The sequence below is a fragment of the Pogona vitticeps genome, chromosome 1 (assembly GCF_051106095.1).
Source record: "Pogona vitticeps strain Pit_001003342236 chromosome 1, PviZW2.1, whole genome shotgun sequence".
Lineage (NCBI taxonomy): Eukaryota > Metazoa > Chordata > Lepidosauria > Squamata > Agamidae > Pogona > Pogona vitticeps.
Genome location: NC_135783.1, coordinates 53,604,069 through 53,625,614, shown reverse-complemented (window position 1 = coordinate 53,625,614; position 21,546 = coordinate 53,604,069). Strand labels below are relative to the sequence as shown.

General features: G+C 40.5%; 2 protein-coding genes across 6 annotated transcripts in view; one reads left to right on the top strand and one right to left on the bottom strand.

Moving 5' to 3' along the window:
• Positions 1 to 21,546, bottom strand: part of SMYD3 (SET and MYND domain containing 3) — a 506,262-nt gene that overhangs the window by 12,097 nt on the left and 472,619 nt on the right. For all 5 annotated transcript variants that reach the window (XM_020787921.3, XM_072992847.2, XM_072992864.2 and 2 more), the window contains one exon: positions 3,224 to 3,332. In XM_020787921.3, the coding sequence (XP_020643580.3) occupies positions 3,224 to 3,332 (109 nt within the window). The remainder of the gene's footprint in view (positions 1 to 3,223; positions 3,333 to 21,546) is intronic.
• LOC144585865 (uncharacterized) overlaps positions 1 to 21,546 on the top strand; it is a 236,428-nt gene that overhangs the window by 6,526 nt on the left and 208,356 nt on the right. The gene's annotated exons all lie outside the window — the stretch shown is intronic.

Here is a 21,546-nt window from a genome sequence, read left to right as displayed (position 1 = left end):
TTAGTTTTTTTGATGTTGAGTTTCAGACCGTTTTTTGCACTCTCCTCTTTCACTCTCATTACAAGGTTCTTTAATTCCTCCTCACTTTCTGCCATCAGAGTGGTATCATCTGCATATCGGAGGTTGTTGATATTTCTTCCGGCAATCTTAATTCCGGCTTGGGTTTCTTCCAGTCCAGCCTTCCGCATGATGTATTCTGCATATAAGTTAAATAAGCTGGAGGACAATATACAGCCTTGCCGTACTCCTTTCCCAATTTTGAACCACTCAGTTGTTCCATGACCAGTTCTAACTGTTGCTTCCTGTCCCGCATATAGGTTTCTCAGGAGACAGATAAAGTGGTCAGGCACTCCCATTTCTTTAAGAACTTGCCATAGTTTGCTGTGGTCCACACAGTCAAAGGCTTTCGCATAGTCAATGAAGCAGAAGTAGATATTTTTCTGGAACTCTCTGGCTTTCTCCATAATCCAGCGCAAGTTAGCAATTTGGTCTCGAGTTCCTCTGCCTCTTCGGAATCCAGCTTGTACTTCTGGGAGTTCTCGGTCCACATACTGCTGAAGCCTACCTTGCAGGATTTTGAGCATAACCTTGCTAGCGTGTGAAATGAGTGCAATTGTACGGTAGTTGGAGCATTCTTTGGCACTGCCTTTCTTTGGGATTGGGATGTAGACTGATCTTTTCCAATCCTCGGGCCACTGTTGAGTTTTCCAAACTTGCTGGCATATTGAATGTAGCACCTTAACAGCATCATCTTTCAAGATTTTAAATAGTTCAACTGGAATGCCATCACCTCCACTGGCCTTGTTGTTAGCCAGGCTTTCTAAGGCCCACTTGACTTCGCTCTCCAGGATGTCTGGCTCAAGGTCAGCAACTACATTGTCTGCGTTGTCCGGGATATCCAAATCTTTCTGATATAATTCCTCTGTGTATTCTTGCCACCTCTTCTTGACGTCTTCTGCTTCTGTTAGGTCCCTCCCATTTTTGTCTTTTATCATGTTCATCTTTGCGCAAAATGTTCCTCTAATATCTCCAATTTTCCTGAACAGATCTCTGGTCTTTCCTTTTCTGTTATCTTCCTCTATTTCTTTGCATTGTTCATTTAAGAAGGCCCTCTTGTCTCTCCTTGCTATTCTTTGGAAGTCTGCATTCAATTTTCTGTAGCTTTCCCTATCTCCCTTGCATTTTGCTTCCCTTCTCCTCTCTGCTATTTCTAAGGCCTCGTTGGACAGCCACTTTGCTTTCTTGCATTTCCTTTTCTTTGGGATGGTTTTCGTTGCTGCCTCCTGGACAATGTTACGAGCCTCTATCCAAAGTTCTTCAGGCACTCTGTCCACCAAATCTAGTTCCTTAAATCTGTTCTTTACTTCCACTGCGTATTCATAAGGGATTTGGTTTAGATTATACCTGAGTGGCCCAGTGGTTTTTCCTACTCTCTTCAGTCTAAGCTTGAATTTTGCTATGAGAAGCTGATGATCAGAACCGCAGTCAGCTCCAGGTCTTGTTTTTGCTGACTGTATAGAGCTTCTCCATCTTTAGCTGCAGAGATTATAATCAATCTGATTTCGATATTGCCCATCTGGTGATTTCCATGTATAGAGTCGCCTCTTGTGTTGTTGGAAAAGAGTGTTTGTGATGACCAGCTTATTCTCTTGACAAAACTCTATTAGCCTTTGTCCTGCTTCGTTCTGAACTCCAAGGCCAAACTTCCCTGTTGTTCCTTTTATCTCTTGGCTCCCTACTTTAGCATTCCAGTCCCCTAGAATGAGAAGAACATCTTTCTTTGGTGTCAGTTCTAGAAGGTGTTGTAAATCTTCATAGAATTGTTCAATTTCAGTCTCCTCAGCAATGCTGGTTGGTGCATAAACTTGGATTATTGTGATGTTGAACGGTCTGCCTTGGATTCGTATTGGCATCATTCTATCATTTTTGAGATTGTATCCCATTACGGCTTTTCCCACTCTTTTGTTGACTATGAGGGCTACTCCATTCCTTCTACGGGATTCTTGCCCACAGTAGTAGATATGATAATCATCTGAGCTGAATTCGCCCATTCCTGTCCATTTTAGTTCACTGATGCCCAGGATGTCAATGTTTATTCTTGCCATCTCCTGTTTGACCACCTCCAGCTTCCCAAGGTTCATAGATCTTACATTCCAGGTTCCTATGCAGTATTTTTCTTTACAGCATTGGACTTTCCTTTCACTTCCAGGCACGTCCACAGCTGAGCGTCCTTTCGGCTTTGGCCCAACCACTTCATTAGCTCTGGAGCTACTTGTACTTGTCCTCCACTCTTCCTCAGTAGCATGTTGGACGCCTTCCAACCTGAGGGGCCCATCTTCCAGCGTCATATCTTTTGGCCTTTTGTTTCTGATCATGGGGCGTTCTTGGCAAAGATACTGGAGTGGCTTGCCATTTCCTACTCCAGGTGGATTGCGTTTAGTCGGAACTCTCCACTATGTCCTGTCCGTCTTGGGTGTCCCTGCACGGCATAGCCCATAGCTTCTCTGAGTTACTCAAGCCCCTTCGCCACGACAAGGCAGCAATCCATGAAGGAGAGCCTTTATAGTAGAGGTTTCTAATTCAGGTATAGCAGCTGAACACCAGAATTTATTGTCAAGTTCAGCAACTGACCATTATATTTATCAAAAATCAAAATGCAGACACCAGCTGTTCTATGCATCAACTCATCCATTTAAGATTACGATGTTTAAATTTTTCAAGGCATGTCTCAAATGAGTTTTGCACCTCTTACCCAAAAGACATGCCTCCCTTATGATCAACAACATGGAAACAGGTTTCCACTTATTCTTCTCCTGACTTGCCCATTCAGTTAGATGCAGAACATGATCAATATTTTAAAAGAAAGATGAGAAAGAGGCTCTGGTACTGAAATAGTCTTTCCTTCCTGCAGTGTAATAGCTATTTGCCCTACAAGGTTAGGGGTGATTAATGATACCCCCCAGCTACTGAACAGTAATTACCAACAACGGATATTAAAGGAAGTCACCCCTGAAAACTGTGTAAGCAGCAATGGGCTATAATTTCACTTTACTGGTCTTGCCTAAGGAACTGATTGTAGGGAGAGATGTGAGGGGGAACTGGTGGATGACATTTTGAAGAGCCAGAAGGGTGGGAAATCTTTAGGCACTTGGAAGTGTTTGGAGAGAGTTGATCTGGGATGAGGAAAAGGAAAATGGCAAGAACCACAAGGGGCAAAACAAACCTGCTTCAGCGTTTCCAGGGCCTGGGAAAACATCTCTTGGCTGTACTGCAGTTTGGCCACTCTCATCAACTGGACAGCTCTCAAAGGGTGGAAGCCGGAATAGTAAAACCTAGATGGAGAGGGGGGAAATCATAGCATTTTTGTCAGCTCTCACCTCCACAGTTCCTGCCACCGCGGAGAGCTATTAGGGTGGGTCTGCAAAGCCATTGTGAATTTTAATATGGTATTCAGAAGGAAATTAGCAACACCAAGAAGGAGTGTGAAATATTGAGGAGAATTTAAAAATTATTATTTTACGTCCCCAGAGAACGGCTTTTACATTATCCTGTTAGAAAGTGACAGGGGTGGGATTAATTCACACACCTCAGTCAAACAATGCAATCGCTCCAGCTACACTCTGTGTTACACAAAGAGGCTTTCGGTTGGAGTACCAGTGGGCTGATTTCATTCACTCTCCTTTAGACACAAGATGTTTCAATGTGTAGCCAATTCTCCATTAAAAAAGGGAAAAAAACCCACTGGCATAGAAGTCAGGATTAAAGAGAGTCAGACCTTTAGAGGGCTCCCTTAGGCTTATATTTCCTCAGCCATGTTTTAAACCAAAAAAATGAGTCTGCAGAAATGACTGCAAGGAAATATATATTTGCAGTATCAAAATTATCATATTGAAGGAAATTGACCCAAGAAGGTTGGGGGAGTATGAACAGCTTAGAGGGCAGGTTGAGACGTTTCCCCTTCAAATCTTCACTCAACCATGAATCCCACAATTGCTGTTACACAAACCACTACTTATGTACCACATTTTGATTTATAATTTCTGGATAATTATATCGGCCAGGCTTACAAGGGTGCTGATAAGATTCTTCAGATAATTAACACTGCAAAGATGCTAGATAAAATGTCAACAGCACTACTAATAATAATGACGACACAACATCACTATGGCTCCTGTTTCTACTGCAACTACTACCAACAAAAACAATAAAAGTGACACTGTAACACATGTGCGGTTAACCATTCTCCGAGTGCTTCGCAACACATATTTTACAAAGAAAAATGGGAAAAAATATTTCAGACATAGCTGTGTGTGTCAGCCAGCACTGCTAGCTACATAATGTGATTCTGGGATAATATCCTGATGAAACCTGAGCATGTATTTGTTCAGCTTTTTGCTTCTGGCAATGCTGTAAAAGGATACTACTTGAGGATGAGCATAGCATGCTAACATTTTATTCCTTCCTTCCACTAATTTGATGAGGCCAGTACTCCCTATCAACTGCCTGGCCATTAGTACTGATTTACACTTACAAAGAGCTGGAAGACTGAGCTAGGCTGCTTGTTTCTAGCTGAAGGAACACATGTAATGTCCTGGTGTCACTAATTACCTGCAATATGTACTGGAAATGTCAGTGTTTTCAAGCCACTCACACTATAGGTGCAAGAGTTCTACGATGGTCTAAATCAGGAATGAGGAACCTTTTCTTGGCTGGGGGTTGAAGTCCAATTTGGAAAAAGTTGCAGGTCAAAGGCACACCCAGCTAAGGCTGCAGGGTACAGTGAGATCAGATGTAATTCTCACCACTCGAAAAATTTCCTAGAAGAATGTGCAGAAAAGCTCAGTTCTACACAGGTCTATATAGAAACTAAACCCAGTGCAAGAGATCGCTGGGCTGTAATGTACAGCATTTGCAAAATGTTTCCCAGTTATTGCTCATAGGTTTCGGGTTTGTTTTTTGTGCTCAAATGACGCATAGCTGTTACCAATTCTTTTGCTCTGCCTCCGTGCTATCTCCATACCAAATTTCGCCCACCAGGAGTCTGCTCCTTTTTTTTTAATTCCGTATTTTATCGCGCAACAATCTTTACAGTGTTGATGTGTGAACAACTATCCCAAAACATTCCCAGGCAAGCTGCCATGTGTTGGTTGTTGTGGACTTTTCAGGCTCTTTGGCCGTGTTCTGAAGATTGTTCTTCCTAACGTTTCACCGTTTCTGTGGCCGGCATCTTCAGAGGACAGCAGTCATATACCTTTCCCTATGCGGTCCATGACCCCTTTGATGTATGGCAGAAATACTTTATTTGTGGGTGGCCATGTGTTGCTCCTACTGTTGATGTCATTTGGCTGCCGATCTCTTCTTCTTCTTCTTCTTCTTCTTCTTCTATTTTCTGGGGTGTGCAATGTTGATGAGCTGGTAAACTTCTGTCATTGTCCACTGCACTTCAACAGATTGATGTAACAGGATGGTTTTTTAAAGGGGGTGGAACTGTAGAAAAACCAGGAAGGGATATGTTCTGCTAAAGAGGTGTAGCTGCACATACCACATCTTTTTTGTTTTAAATGTTACAGCACTTTTAAAAAAGTGAGAACACACGTCATGGGATATATGTCACGTGACTGTAATGAGCTACTGCTCAACAAGTAAAAGGTGTGAGAAACCAGGGAGATATTTTGCTGGTGTGAACACAGACTCAGTTCCACACAGCAACTGTGGGCTTTACTGTAGTTTCCTACTCCAAAACACAGCTCAGCCCTCAGCTTTCACAGGTTGTAAGTCAGAATCCGTGACTAGCTTCCTGCCTATTAAATGCCATAGGTGCACACCCAAAAGAAAAATTGGGGTCACGATGGATAGTGAATGGGAAGGACCAAGAAAACATAGTCATTCCCTGCTAAATCTGGACAGCTAGAGGAATCTTAGTTCTGAAGGAACAAATAGAACCCATCAAATCTTGTTGATGTTTTCCTAGTCACAAGGTATAGAGCTGTTGTTGTTGTTTAGTCATTTAGTCATGTCCGACTCTTCGTGACCCATGGACCAGAGCACACCAGGCCCTCCTATCTTCCACTGCCTCCCGGAGTTGGGTCAAAGTCATGTTGGTAGCTTTGATGACACTGTCCAACCATCTCATCCTCTGTCGTCCCCTTCTTCTCTTGCCTTCACACTTTCCCAACATCAGAGTCTTTTCCAGGGAGTCTTCTCTTATGAGATGGCTAAAGTATTGGAGCCTCAACTTCAGGATCTGTCCTTCCAGTGAGCACTCAGGGTTGATTTCTTTCAAAATGGATATGTTTGTTTTCTTTGCAGTCCAGGGTTTGTTCTCTTTGCAGTCTCCTCCAGCACTACAATTCAAAAGCATCAATTCTTCAGCGGTCAGCCTTCTTTATGGTCCAGCTCTCACTTCCATACATCATTACTGGAAAAACCATAGCTTTGATTATGCGGCCCTTTGTTGGCAAGGTGATGTTTCTGCTTTTTAAGGTGTTTGTCATCGCTTTCCTCCCAAGAAGCAGGCGTCTTTTAATTTCATGGCTGCTGTCGACATTTGCAGTGATCATGGAGCCAAATAAGGTAAAGATGATGTTGAAAGGTCTGCCTTGGATTCATATTGAAATCATTCTATCATTTTTGAGATTGTATCCCACTACAGCTTTTCCCACTCTTTTGTTGACTATGAGGGCTACTCCATTTCTTCGACGGGATTCTTGCCCACAATAGTAGATATGGTAATTGTCTGAATTGAATTTGCCCATTCCCATCCATTTTAGTTCACTGACACCTAGGATGTCAATGTTTATTCTTCCCATTTCCTGTTTGACCACATCCAGCTTCCCAAGGTTCATAGATCTTACATTCCAGGTTCCTATGCAGATTTTTTTTTTCCAGCATTGGACTTTCCTTTCACTTCCAGGCGTGTCCACAGCTGAGCATCCTTTCGGCTTTGGCCCAACCACTTCATTAGCTCTGGAGCTACTTGTACTTGTCTTCCGCTCTTCCTCAGTAGCATGTTGGACGCCTTGCGACCTGAGGGGTATAGAGCTACACAGGTTGAATTTGTGTGTGTAGTCTCTGTCAAACCAAAAGCTGACAAATCCAATCCAATCTGAAAGCAGTTTTCTTTCTTTTTAGAACCTGAATGCCACGATCCAGTGACTCAGTGGTTCTTAACCTTTGTTACTCGGATGCTTTTGAACTGCAACTCCCAGAAACCCCAGTCAGGACAGCTGGTGGTGAAGGCTTCTGGGAGTTGCTGTCCAAAACTCCTGAGTAAGCTAAAGTTAAGAACCAGTGCAGTAACTTGTTTTGACTTTTGCAGCTGTTGCAAGTGGCTCAGAGAAAGCAGAATTGTTATTTATCAGAATTCTCTGCTTTCAAAAAACAAAATTGGCTAAGCAAGAGGCAGAAGAAGTAACTGTGGCCACTGCAACCGATGCCAGAAGAGGTGGAGAGCAGTGTAGCATGGCACAGAGGTCTTTTTCACCAACACCAGAGCTTGGACTTTTGCCCAGTTTGCTGGGTGGCTAGCTCTGGTGGCTTCCTAACACTGAAGCAATAAATTCATCAAGAGGAGACCTCCATTACTCCCACAACACTTCAACTGAGACTTGTTTCATAATTGCATCCAATTGCAGTGGTAATCAGAATCCGTGAAGATTTAGGATTATGGTACATGATACTAGAGGAAGCAGTAAGTAATTAAGCAATGTCTGGCAGACAACCAAAACCACTCACAGCCATAAACTAAAGAGAAGGGAAATTTAAGAGGTGAAGGTAAAGGAAGCAAGCGTGAAACTGAAAGCACTGAGTACATAAATATTTACAAAGCTGCTTTATTGGGCTGATTTATGTACTGGTCTTATGCATGTGTTTAGTTGCTTTTCACAAGCTTTAAAGCTGACATGTCAAATAGCTATTTACTATTATTTTTCCCAGTAAATCTGTTAAATTATTAGAAAATCTCTTGTGTAGGCTCATATGCTGGAGACGTTCTTGGGGACAATGTGTACAACGTGCAATCAATATGGGAGCTTATGAGGGGAACAGGCAGTGTACATTGAGTCCATTTAACTTCATGAAATAACATAAAAACACACAGTATTCAATACCCCAATTTATTTCATACTAGGGATGCAAACCCTGGCTTATTTCATTCTTCCAAACAACTGTGAAGAATTTCAAAAGTTATTTTCCTGCTGAATTAGATCATTTGCATTTTTACATTTCAGCACTGTGAAAAATTGACAATAATGATTATTGAACAAAACACAACAAAGCCCTTGGTTTGGCTATTCACACTAAAGCAAAGATGTGTGTGTGTGAGAGAGAGTGTGTGCGTGAGTATGTGTGTTCTGTGCCATTAAGTCTTAAGTGACCTAATAGGGCTTTCAATAAATCAAGCAAAGTTTTAGGTTTGTTTTTTTCCTTTTGATTTGGCTTTGGGTGGTTGTTTTTTGTTTTTTTGTTTTTTGCAAATGTTGTGTCTGATGAAATAAAGTTCCAGTCTTTTTGCTCTCATGTATGAGTGAGAAATCTTGCAGTGCATTTCCATTTCAAGGTGTGTTCACCTTAAAATAAATTCGAGATCCATGGTGAGGTGATGCCTTAATTGTGTGCTACGTGCTATCAACTCAAAACCAACTTATAGCAACCTTAAAAGGGGTTTTCAAGGTAAGTGAGTTCTTTAAGGAGTGGTTTTACTACTGCCATTCCAAAGTGAGTTTTCATAGCTGTGGGAGTTTCAGTCTAGGTCTCTTGAGTCCCAGTCCATCACTGTATAATATTGGGTATCTTTTTGACACCTTCATTTGGCCAACAAAAAAGTGCAAAAAAGTATGCAGGACCCAGATGTTAAAAAAATTAGCAAACAGAGGGGGAGCCAATTTGATCTTAAGTTTTTGTAGTTGTCTTGAACTATAATAGAGGGCCTGGCATGCTCTGGTCCATGGCGTCACAACAAATAATAGAGGGGGGAAGTCATGCCAACAGTTAAACAGGGCTCATCAGGGGAGGTGATGGTGTTCATTTTGACTCTGAGCAACCCTGAGGTCTGGAGAATTATAAAAACTTAGTTGTTCATCTTAAGAAACAACAAATTCACATAATAAAACTCACTGAAGTCACTTCTTTCTCATGAATGCCAGCTAGAGTAAAGACATCCTACAGCCAGAATCCATGAAAGGCAGGGAACCCAACTGTTCCAGTTCTGGATTTAGGATTTTTTTTTAAAATCACCAATTTTCCTTCGGGAACTCCCAAGTAGCTAATGATAAACATCATAATTTTAATGATTATTATAAAATTCCTTTCAATTTAAAGCAAAAGCAGTAAACATAAAAACATCATTTTATTTTCAGTGTCTTATAACGCATGGGCCCAAATCTTCTTGCCTATATAAGCTTTAACAGCTTTAATAATAATTTAATAATTTGGGGGGGCCATGTTGTCTTAGATTAAGAAATCACTATAGACATTATCTGTTGCATCATGAATTGTATGACTCAGAATGGAATGGATAATGCATACTGCAATTTCTTTACTTGGGGTGACTTAGCTCCAAAAGTTACACTATCTGCATAGCTATGAGGGAGGATTTTGGCCATTGCCTACACTGTAGTCAGGGACTCGCCTATAGCTCTGAACAGCATGCATCTAGAGCCCTGAAACAATATTGATAATCTTTCATTGGAAATTATCTATGCTTTTCAAAACAGAAAGTGGATTACCTATTTTCTTTGACAATCTCCTGTGTCAATAAATATTATTAGCTGGTTCTCCACTTTTGGGGAGAAATATTCCTTTTACTTTGAAAGGTATGTGTTATTTACTTGGATGTCTTGTATTTTTTCATGCTACTGTACAGGCAAATATAAGAAATAGAGGAAGGACGCTTATATTTTCTAGACACACTTCACATGTTTTTAAGCCCTATTTCTTCATTTCCCAAGCAAAACAAATTAAATACTTTTCTTCCTCTCATGAGTTAGATTAAAAGCTTACTACATAGTAAAGAAAATGATGATTGTTTTTGATTCCTCACAATTTAAAATGGGTTAATTGATTTACACTGTTTTCTGTAAATCCATTTGCAAGGTAGCATTTGTGTCTCCACCTTCAGCCTGATGGAATCTCAACCACACATAATTCGTAAGCCTTGAAACCACTGTATATAATGGAAGAAAATGCTTGTCAGATTACTTCAAAGTCACGGTGACTTAAAAGGTTTTAATACATGTATCACACTCAAAATTGAAAATCACATCAGAAGAAAATAAGCAGGGCATTTTACCACCCATTACAGCTGGTGATAAGCAGTGATTCTGGAGGAATGGTGAGTCCAATGGCATCATCATTTGTGTAATCAAAAAGAGAAGATAGTCCTCCAGTTCATGAGATTATCCTACTATTCCATTCTTTCTTTATGAATGTATCACATGTATCACTTTGTGGAATTTTCCTGCACTTTTGGTTTTGTTGCAGAATTGCATTTTTGGTAAATTTCCTTTTGCTACACAATAGAAGTACAGAGAGTCACAGAGGAAATTAGCTACAATTTCCCCGAGGTTTACTAGCTCTTGAAGTCTTAATAACTCCTTTTGAGACATTTGTTTGAGAAAGAATAAAAATGATTCTTTTCTTACAATTGCTTGAAATTACAGAATTGTGCATGCTGCTTTTTGTACTGCCCAAATACTTAGGAACCAACTGCACAGATCAACAGCAAACAAAACAATTGTTTCCAAGAGGCTAAGGAGAAGAAAAGAGCAGGTCTCTCTTTGAATTCAAAGGCTGGAAGGAATAATTGGTTAGAGCTGTATAGACAGACAACCACACCAGCCCAGAAAAATCTCTTTCAGTCACTCAAACCACAGACACTATGGGAGGTTGCAAATAAAACTCCCAACAGGTTTCAGTTATTGAGTGCCCCCAGAAGAAGGGAATAGTAAACCACTTCTGAATACTATATCTCTAGAACATCCGGGAAAGGGTCACTGTACGTTGGAATTCACTTGATTGCATACAATTACTATTGTACTAAGCAAATACCGAAAAGATTCAGATTCATAGCCTTGATCAGTACCGAACTGCATTGGGTGACCTAGTATGCTTAATAAAGGGTTTACGTGTCAGCTTACAACAGCCCTTCAAGCTTACAATGCAGATACAGGCTGCTTCAACAGAGAATGTCAAGGATCCTGCTGTAAAAGTAGTCTTGAAGTTGTGCTTCCCTATTTTCCTTCTCAGCTACTCTACTGACCACTTCCTTCTGAGGGGGAGAAAATTGTTGTTACGATTTCACAATTAAAAGGGACTACTGATATTCCTCAGTTATACTGGCCTGGAAATTTGGAAATGATGGTCCCATCTCCCTATTCCCCGTTCCTGAGCAATTCCTGTGTTGCTTTAGCAATAAGACTTTTACCTCACATTGGCTTTCACCTCACATGGCAAACTGCCCACTTCTGTCTACCACTAACACAGAGATAATTTACTATTCCATTGCAGCATTGGACTAGATGGTCAGCTTTTTAATGGAAGAAGGCCCTTTGAGAATTTTAAATTATAATGACACCTCAAAACTATTAGAATCTCCTAGCATGGGAGGGCCCATCATGTTACATAATATTTTGCCTGGTATGTTCGCTGACAGTTCTATCAAAAATTCATTGCGTGCGCTATTGAGGAAGGGGGGCACACTGGGTCCTTTTCGTTTTGCAGAAAATCAAATAAAATTGAAAAATATTAAATTACTTCTCTTCTCCAAATCAAGTCACAGAAGAGCAGCGAGAGAGCAGAGGTTGTATAGGCAGACGTTTTTGATGTTCTGCCAAGCCAGAGCTATAATATAATTTGCTTGAAAGGAAAAGTCGGGAAAATTGCTTTGTGTCTATTGTTGTGCTGCTTGTGTGTGTGTTTTTTCCCCTCAGTGTGCTGTTCTATATTCATTACTTTCTATGCTGCCAGGCTTTTGCTGCTTGGTTGACTTGTCATTTATGGGTATCTTTGTCCTCATCCCTTTGACTCTTGAATGCTTTACACAGAAGAGAAAGCGCTATTACATTCAAATTTGTGAACAAGATGAAAACCGCTCATCTTGATTCCTGAATAAGTTAACCCTGCTTGTAGAATAAGGCTTCTTGAGGCACCATGACACACTGAGTCAGTCAACTGTCCATCTTGCTTCTGTCCTTTTACACTTTCTCTACAGGGGTAGCTATAAATACATCAATACAGAGTTCTTAAAGAGCAGTAAATTTATTCTGGTGTCAGCTTTTGAGGGCTCAGATTTACTTTACCAGGTGCAGTTGGCTTAAATTTGATGAAGGGGGAATGTTGCCTATGAAAACTCATAAATATCCTGGTCTTTAAGATGCTGAACAATTTTTTGCCATTTTTGTGCAGTTATTTTTTCTGGCTGTCAAAAAAAAACAGATTTTGTCCCTCTCCACTTTAATATGAATCTATCAATTGACAGCACCTTGCATCCATCTCACATAGCATATGGCAAAAATCCAGCCGAGTGACCTAGAAGCCAACATCAGATTTGCAAGGAGTGCTTGTTAGACTCAAAACTGTGCCCTTGTTCCCTCGTTATCTAAGTCTGTGGAGCCCACACACATTCAAGGGACTATTCTAGCCCTGCTCTTCCCTGTGGTCTCTTTCAACATGTGAAAGTGACCGTATGAAAAAGATATGGTTGCTGTCGCTGTAGCTACTCCACATAAGCCAAAAATCTGATGTTCTAGTCAGATAGAATGGCCTTCCCTGCTTCAGGTTGTTGCTTTCATGTTAAAACTGACAATAGAGAAGAAGCTAGCATACTTCTCTCCATGTACACGGGCTCCACACATATAGGTAAAATGAATAAGTAGGACTTATCTATTACATTAAGCACAGGCAGAAGTACGGAAAGAAATTTTTAGCCCTTTACTTTCCACACTATTCATTCTTGCTAATAAAGCATGTATTTACCTAATAACCCATCATAAAACAAAGCAAGCTATTTTGCTAACTGCAGAATATGACATTTTCTTTCCTAATCACGTGCAATCTTTAATGTTTAGCTTGATTGTGCTAAACTTTGTTGATGTTTCTCATTATTATTGTTTCATAGCCAATATTAGTACACAACACAACAGTGTCTAAAATTGGATAAGAGTCACTTCTTGTATACGAGGAGACCTGATATTCTTGTGGTTAGGAACCTTCTCTGGCCCTAGCACAACAATAGGCTTAAGAAGATGCTTCATCCCATTTTCTCCCAGTATTACTAGAGGGGCAATAAAAGTAGAAATATGGGTAAAAAGTAACAAGGTAACTTTCCTAATGACCAGAACTAGATCTGCCATTAGCTGCAGAAGCGTACACCAGAATAGAAGCTGCAAAATGACACCACGTGCTCTACTTGAATCAGCCTTTACATCTCTGGGAATTCACTGTACCATCCCTTCCCCATGGTAGGCCAAAGGTCTGAAAGAATTACCCACTATTCTTCCTAGGTGGCTGAGGAGCCTTCTTCCTGAGTATTTTTTTTCCTTCACTTTGGAAGGATGTAGGGGCAAAGGGGTTGTCTTGGGAGTGTGGGTGGGTGGATTCTCTGGAAACTCATGCAGCCTGAGGTCACGTTTTTAGAGTCCTAGAGAATGGCAAATCTGTAAATCTATTAGTACGTCCTGCTCCCTTGCAAAGGGAGTTTGTCATGATTTATAACTATCAACGGGTGCAGTGTGAGAAGATCACTTTCTACCTCATGCTTCCACAGGGTCAGATAGGAACATGCCAACAGTCCTTATAATGAGTACTATAAAGGGTGCTGAACTGTGGACATAGCAATACTTTTCTGCGCTCACAAGAAATAGTAAGATGAACCAGCACGCTGTGGCATACACTTCTGTGGTATACAGCATCTGGTAAAGTACTGCATCTACTGTTGATACAGCTCTTTTATGTGCTCACTGAAACTTACTAACATTGCAGTCTGTCTGAGAACTTTGCGGGCCCAAAATATTCCTTGTACAAGCAGGTCAGCTCTGGTTGTTAGCAGATCCTCTTAGCTTCCATATTTCTTTTTGCAGTGTGAAAAACGATGTTACCCATACATTAGAGGTCTTTTTGGAGCCAGCCCTTCCTCCCTCATAGTTGCCTACATGAGGCCGTTTCCTTTAATCCTCACACAGTGGCCCTGTGTACTAAGTTCTGTGGAGCTACAGTGACCACCCAGTTAGCTTCACCATCAAAAGAGAATTTTATGTGTGTTTTTCCACGATGAAATCCTATACAGTGGTGCCTCGCATAACGTTTTTAATTGGTTCCAAAAAAAAAACCTTATGCGAAAAAAACTTTATGCGAAACACCATTTCCCATAGAGATGCATTGGAAACCGGTTAATCCGTTCCAATAGGCACGGATTGCCGTCCTTAAGCGAAAAAACCCATAGGAAACATCGTTAAACGATACAATGTATCCTCCATTGGAATGTATTGTAGCTGACTCAATAGGTTTCAATGGCTTTGCGAAGTCAATTTTTGCAAAATTAAGTGTGTCATAAAAGGGTCAAAAATGGTTTTAAATGCTTGGATTAGCTTCTGCACCCTCTAAAACGGATGCAAAAGTTAATTTGGCTTTGATCTGACTTTTCGTTAATTAATGGTGAATTTTTCCCCCCCAACTTTTGACAGCTGTCAAAATCTGACAGCTCCATTATTTCCTATGGGGGAAGAAAAAATTCACAAAAAATTAATGAAGACTCAGCAACTGTTCTAAATTCTTGGGTTCGTTAGAGGACCCCCTAAGTTGTGTGCAAACCTGATTTGGCTTTGATCTGAACTTTCGTTAATTTTTTGTAAATTGTTTTCTCCCCCATAGGAAAGCATGAAGCTGTCAGATTTTGACAGGTCCATTGGTTCCTATGGGCCAAAAAACAAAAATTCACAAAAAATTAACGAAACGTCAGATCAAAGCCAAATCAGGTTTGCACAAGACTTAAGGGGTCCTCTAACGAATCCAAGCATTTAGAACCGTTTTGGACCCTTCTAAGACACTTTTTAAATTGAAAACAAAAAAAACGTTAAGCGAAGCAGGGGACCTAAAACCAAAAACGTTAAGCGAAGCATGGTCCCAAAAACGCTATGCGAAAATCGCCCATAGGGAAAAACGTTATACGAAGCACAATCTGCCTCTGAAAAAATAAACGTTAAGCGAAAAAAACGTTAAACGAAGCAAACGTTAAGCGAGGCACCACTGTACTTTACCCCAGTACCTCACACTGGCTCTACTTGTGTTTCTGCCTGACAGACATAGAACCCCCATAATACAAAAGGTAAATAAATGTATCCATAGGCAAAGCCAATATATTTAAACCTTACATAATAAGGAGAAAGGGGTGTCTCACCTGGACAAGACATAGTTATGTGCCTTGGTTAATGAAAACACTGGCCTCTGAATAAAAGAGGAAAGATTATTACTTACCACAATTTTCTAGCATTAGATTGTATAGGATGGGATCCATTTGTCTCCTACGGGTAACAACTTCCTTTTTCTTTGATCTGCAAAGGGGCCTGCCTGATGCCATTTGAGGGAGGCTTGCAGGTCACCTCTTGCTGTGTATGTGTTGATACATCTCAGAAAGATAGGATAGGTAAACATGAGGAGGAGTCCCCCTGGAGGTGACAGAGGACTCTTGACCCCTTCTGACATTTGTGGGCAAGATGTGGATTGTTTTGGGGACTAATTTGGCTCACTTGGTTGGACTTACGGAACCTCAAAACAAATAATACGGGAATGGGCCTCTACATCAGAAGTGTAGGAATGGGGTGGTGGATCTGTTGGCAGGCTTGACATGAGTTTAGTGAATACCCATCGCCCATTCAAAGTTCTGATTTTTTTAATAAATGCAGTGCTAGCTCGATATAACCATCTGAATCTCAGCTCTTTGTTTCCTCCCTGCTTCCACTGAATGAGTTACAATGAAGGTGTCTATAGATGTCAAGTCTGTCCATCTAGGAGACGGTTTACTTACACCGCAACTACTGCGCTTTACAATGATCTCTTACTTTTTATCTTACATTTAATTAACCTTAAAAAAGAAAAAAGCACTGATGGTTACTTGTGTGCTCTCACCAATCTGTGGCTTCTAATACCGCTATCTTCTTATCATGGAGAATTTTGAATCTTTCTTATCCTCACAATACAGATCCTCTTGACTCTGTCTCAGTACAAGTGGCTAAAGTGGATTGTTATGAGCAAACACAGATTATCCACCACCACCCCGCAATTGGCTTCAATAGGTGCTTCAGGGAAAGAGGAAGAGTGATACCATCCTTTCCTTGGGACACCTCCCATTCACTTTGTTGTGTGATGTTACACATTAGCTATACTAGCAGTTTAAAAAAAAAAACTTCACATACCGGCTTTTGCCACTTACTCTATACACTGCTGTTTTCAGGCAAACCTTTCTGTTTCACTGGACTTTTATCTCTCCTGCCTCTTTTCCCCAGCCACCTTTCCCTCACATTTTATTTTCTTCCTTTTCTTCCTTTTATATGTTGGTTTGCTCCTTGCTTTACTCTCCTGCTCCCAGCTCTTCCCTTGCCTGCTTCACTGCAGCTCCCCTGCTGTTTTCCTAATCATGTTGAGCTTAGCAAATTGAGACTGATTAAAAAAATGTGGATTCTGATCCCCAAATTTAATTTTGAACTTCACATACGTTAAAGGTGCAGCAAAGAAAAGATAAACAAACAGCAGGTTAATGTACAGCAAACCTATCCACTTCATCCATTAACACAGGCATGCTGTAAATAAAAAGCTAGTGCTAGAATCTTAAGCGTTAAAGGGTTTGAATGAAATCTGCTTCCAGGACTGCACACGATGTATGGCTAAGAACTGGAAATTTCCTGAGAAGTGTTCAGCCATCTGATTGAGATGATGAATCTAAGTATTATACCTCAGCTCCCAATCTTCAGTTTGATATTAACTGTTATTCTGTCTTTCTTCTTGCCCTATCTAATAGAAGCAGTTCTTAAGTGTTGTTATATTTGATCTATTCATTTGAACAGATGTTACTACGTAGCCCTTAATCAAGGGAGGAGTCACACACTTGCACCAAGCCAGTGTGTACATACTGTCCAGAAAACTGCAGTGGGAGCTCTTTATTTACCAGCAAAGAATGGACTGAAACTTATGATTTTGCTTCCATTACACAACAGGCTTTTGGCCAATGTGTATTAATTTGCACTTAATTTTGGGTCAGCAGAAGCTTCTGCAAAATACAGTGAAATGACACCAGGAAATCTCTTTGGTCAGAGTGCATGCATTTTTTCTCCCTATGCTGATGTGTGAAGCACTGTAAGAGACAGATTTTTGTCTTGTCAACATGTACTCCCTCAAAGAATAACAAGATATAACAAGACAGCTAGTGTTGTGGCCATAACAGCAGCCCTGTCTCTCCTTGTGGGGAATACATGGTGCTCTGTGGATGTATCTGCCTTGAAAAAAGAACCAACAGAGCTGTGTGATGTTCCCGAAGAAGACACCTATGATTCATGTTTTCAGTCCAAGATAGGTATGCCCCACCATGGCCAATATCTTCCCACATAGCAAACAAAACCCCTCACCAAAATACATACCTTTAACATTATAAATACACAGTAACAAAGGGGGAGAATAGCAAACACATACACACAGCGAGCCCTCTCTTGCAAGCAAGCAAATTAAGGCTTCTTTGAGTCCAGCAGGCAAGCCAGGAAGAAAGCAGTGAAGGGGAATCTTCCCCAAAAGTCAAGGGGGGAAAAGATCAAAATAATTTTTATTTATTTATTAGATTAAGTTCCATTGATTCAAACAGGTCTACTTTAGAACAGTAAGTTAGAGTTAGAGTAGATTGGTTTAAAGCAACAGAATTTATGGATGCGTTAACTCACTAAATCCCCACTGATCCGATGTGCCTACAAATTTACTACACTAAGCAACAGGATTTGGGCCAGGAACAAAAGAAGCAAAAACCATTCCTGCTGTGTTCCAGGCCCATTTAAAGACTCAAATTCCAGCTACGACCCCCCCCCCCCGCAACACTCTGTTTGGCAATCTATTTGATGAGCAAATTCTCAGGTGGTTTGTCATACAAGAGGCACCAAAAGATTACATAAAAACGAAATAAACCCAAAAATTTTTGTGTACCCCTCTTTCATCAATACAAATCGTTTGTGTTTTAGAGACTATCCTTTGGTAATTGCTGAAAGAGCGTGAGTTGCATGAAAGAGAGTCTCTTTTGCATTTTGAGCCCACCTCGAGCTTTAAATACTACATGCAGTTTGTGCTACCAATTGAACAAATATCTCTTTTCCCCCAAAGGACCACACAGAAGGACCAACCACCAGACTGAAAATACTACACAGTGTATGGGCATACATAGTATGGACATAGACAAAGCCATTTTGAGTACAAGATTTTCAGATATGATTAAGCAGTGCTTCCAATATAATGCCATAGCAATACATGTTTTTTTTCTCACAGCAGCGCAACTCTCAGGGAAGCACAGTTTCTAATGTCTTTGAAAACCAGTCATAATCTACAGCATGAAAAATTTAATTGCTCTTTAATTACCAGTCAGCTGAATAGCATGAGATATGCATGCCATCAGTTTTTAATAGCTTCTGCTTTTCCCCAGCAAATTATGGGAAGAAATAATGGATGCCCTGAGTATGATTTACCTTCTGCTTGCACTAAAATTTAAAAAGGGAGGAGGGATGGAATAGAAGAGTTAAAAAATAATAATAATCCAAATCCTTATGAACTGGGGCTGCTGTCTAGGAGGGACATCAGCAATACCAACTATAAACTCTCACATTTCGCTGCAATGCTCACATTAGCAGCAAGCCTGCAATCAACAGAATTCCCTTTGATTCGGTTTTGCTACTGGTTTTCCTGGTGGTGCTGCTGTCTAACTGACTCATTCCCGTTCTTTCGTTTGTTTTTCCATGATATAATTAACGTTGTGTGCAGTTCATGCTAGCTTACAAGCAGTTTGCCTTTGGACGGCTGAATGAATGATAGCCATACAAAACAGCTTTAATGAGCACACCAATTTAAAATATTCAGCTCACTCACATCATTTTTGCAAACAAAGTTATCGAAACAATGGTTAGATATTAAGTTGCACCATTGTGCAGGCATACTTCGTATACACTACACACCCACACGTCTGCACGCCCACATACATATTCAAGTGTAGCAGCATGCTAACAATCCTCCAGGGGTCACAATCCACAATTTGAAAAAGCCAGTCAGGCTGCTGTGAAAGAGCTATTAATTAATCACACCAAGGATAGGGCCGAATTCTTTGCACTATAATATCCTAAGAGACCTTTCTTGGCTGGCACAGTTTAGTTCTGGCCAGCCAAATCAAGAAATCATAGGAAATATGAATTATATAAACAACATGCTCCCTTTGGGTTTCCCCTCCCCTTCCAGACTCTGGTGCCTGATCTGTAACATTCTTTCAGGAACTAGCTTTTCCTGGAAGTTTGCCCTAATCAATTAGCCACATGAAATGTGGTTGTTTTTTAGTTCCTGACCTGAAATGCCTCTGGCCCTTGTTGCTGAATATCTTGTGCTGTGTTATGTTTTATCCTTTATCTCCATCAGATTCACCATTTAGGAGGGGGAAAAGAGAAGAAGTGAGTCATTAACGTTGAGTAGTAGCACACTGAGTGACATGTAGGTGACTAACTAGCTCAATATAAGCCCAGAAGATGCAGAAACAGTGGGACAGATTACCTGAGCTTATTAGGCTGTCAAGAAGTGACAACCTTGGTTTCTCACTTCTCTCTTCCTTTGTGCATCCTTGATTTTTTTACTTCAAATTCTTTAGCTCCTTGTTTGCCAGGCACTTTGGTTTTGAGTGAGAGCTTCTCAGATAACATGGCCGATATTAAAATCTTTCAATGCTGTCTTCAGTGTATGCTTGAAACCACGCATACAAAGGAACCCTGTATACACCATATAAGGGCCAATGGCCAGAAGGGGGTGGGGTAAAGGCCAGAAGCTGACATCCTTCTGTGTTGTATATAGAGCTGCTGCAAACCATGGATAAGTGAAACTTTGGATACCAATCCCACAGATATAGGAGTTCTACTGTATTCATTACTTGATATTTTGTATTGATTGACTACTATGACAGATTCCTGCTAAGACCATATACAGCTCTAGTGTTGATGCTCGATAGTTACGTAAGTCACAAAAACGAGCCTAGTTCGTTCAGCTTTGGGAAGGGGTTTTGGTTTATAATTTAGTTAGCTATTCATCCGCCAGCTTTTATGGTTATTGCTTTAAAGACCACATTAGTCACCACTGACTCTTTCATATTCGGCTCAGTCTACAGACAGTAATATCATTTATGGAATTTTCTCATTTGCAGCACAATCCTATGCACATTATTTATTATTACTTATCTAAAGTATTCATTTATTGCTTCTTGGCCCCTCCAAAGCATTTTGTATCCACAAAAAAGCAAAATGTTCCTTAAAAATAAATAAAATTAATGTTAAGGCCCAATTTTAAAAGTCAATATTTGTTAAAAAAGCAACAACAAAAACCTAGAAGCAAGCTTTAAAACATCTTTTATAGCCTTAATCCCAAATTAAAAAACAGAGCCTTGTCCGTCTGTTGGAAGGCCATAATGGATAGAACAATCCTGATTCCCCTTGGAAAAGAAATCCATAATTGAGGTACTGCCACAGAGAAACCCCTTTTTCATGTGCCCACCACTCAAGTTTCTCTGGGTTTGGTGGCATGCGACAGCACCTCGGCTGAAGAGTTCACATTCTAGGCAGACGCTTATAGAATAAGCAGTCTTTCTGATACCTGGACCCCACAAAGTTTAGGGCTTAGTAGATCAAAACCAACACCTATAACTGAGCTTGGATGCACACTGAAATCAAGTTAAATTGGTGCATGACAGGTGCTATATGTTCCCTACACCAGACAGCAGTCCAGCTGCTTCATTTTGTAGCACTTTTAGCTTCCAAAATATTTCCCAAGCAAAGAAATAGGGGCCAGACAACCAAGGGGATTATCTCACTTCTTCAGGCAATTTGACCACATCAGGTGGTTCAACACATCTCATCCATCAAAATTGGACAAGAGTTTGCCTCAATTAATAACCCGGAAGCTATCCTTAATGTACAGTGCAACTTGGAACAGATATGAATCAATCCCCACCACCACCAAATTCAGCACAGCAGGTTTCTGGAGATTCCTTTCCAATGCTCAGATGACTAGAATATAACAGCTCTTTATTCCAAATAAAATAAAATAAAATAAAAATTCACCTTTGAGACTAAATCCATCATATTAACCCAGGAGACAGCTGATGGCATAGCAACAGAATCCCGGTCTTGTTCTGTTATCAGGAATACACTCAAACATACGGACTGCCAGTCAGTATACCTCACCCGAAGAATAGGGTTACAACAGATCCCTATAACTCCACTTCTCCACTCAGCAGATCTTGCCTGTTGTTGTACCTAGAAACCTGATGGGCACCATTGG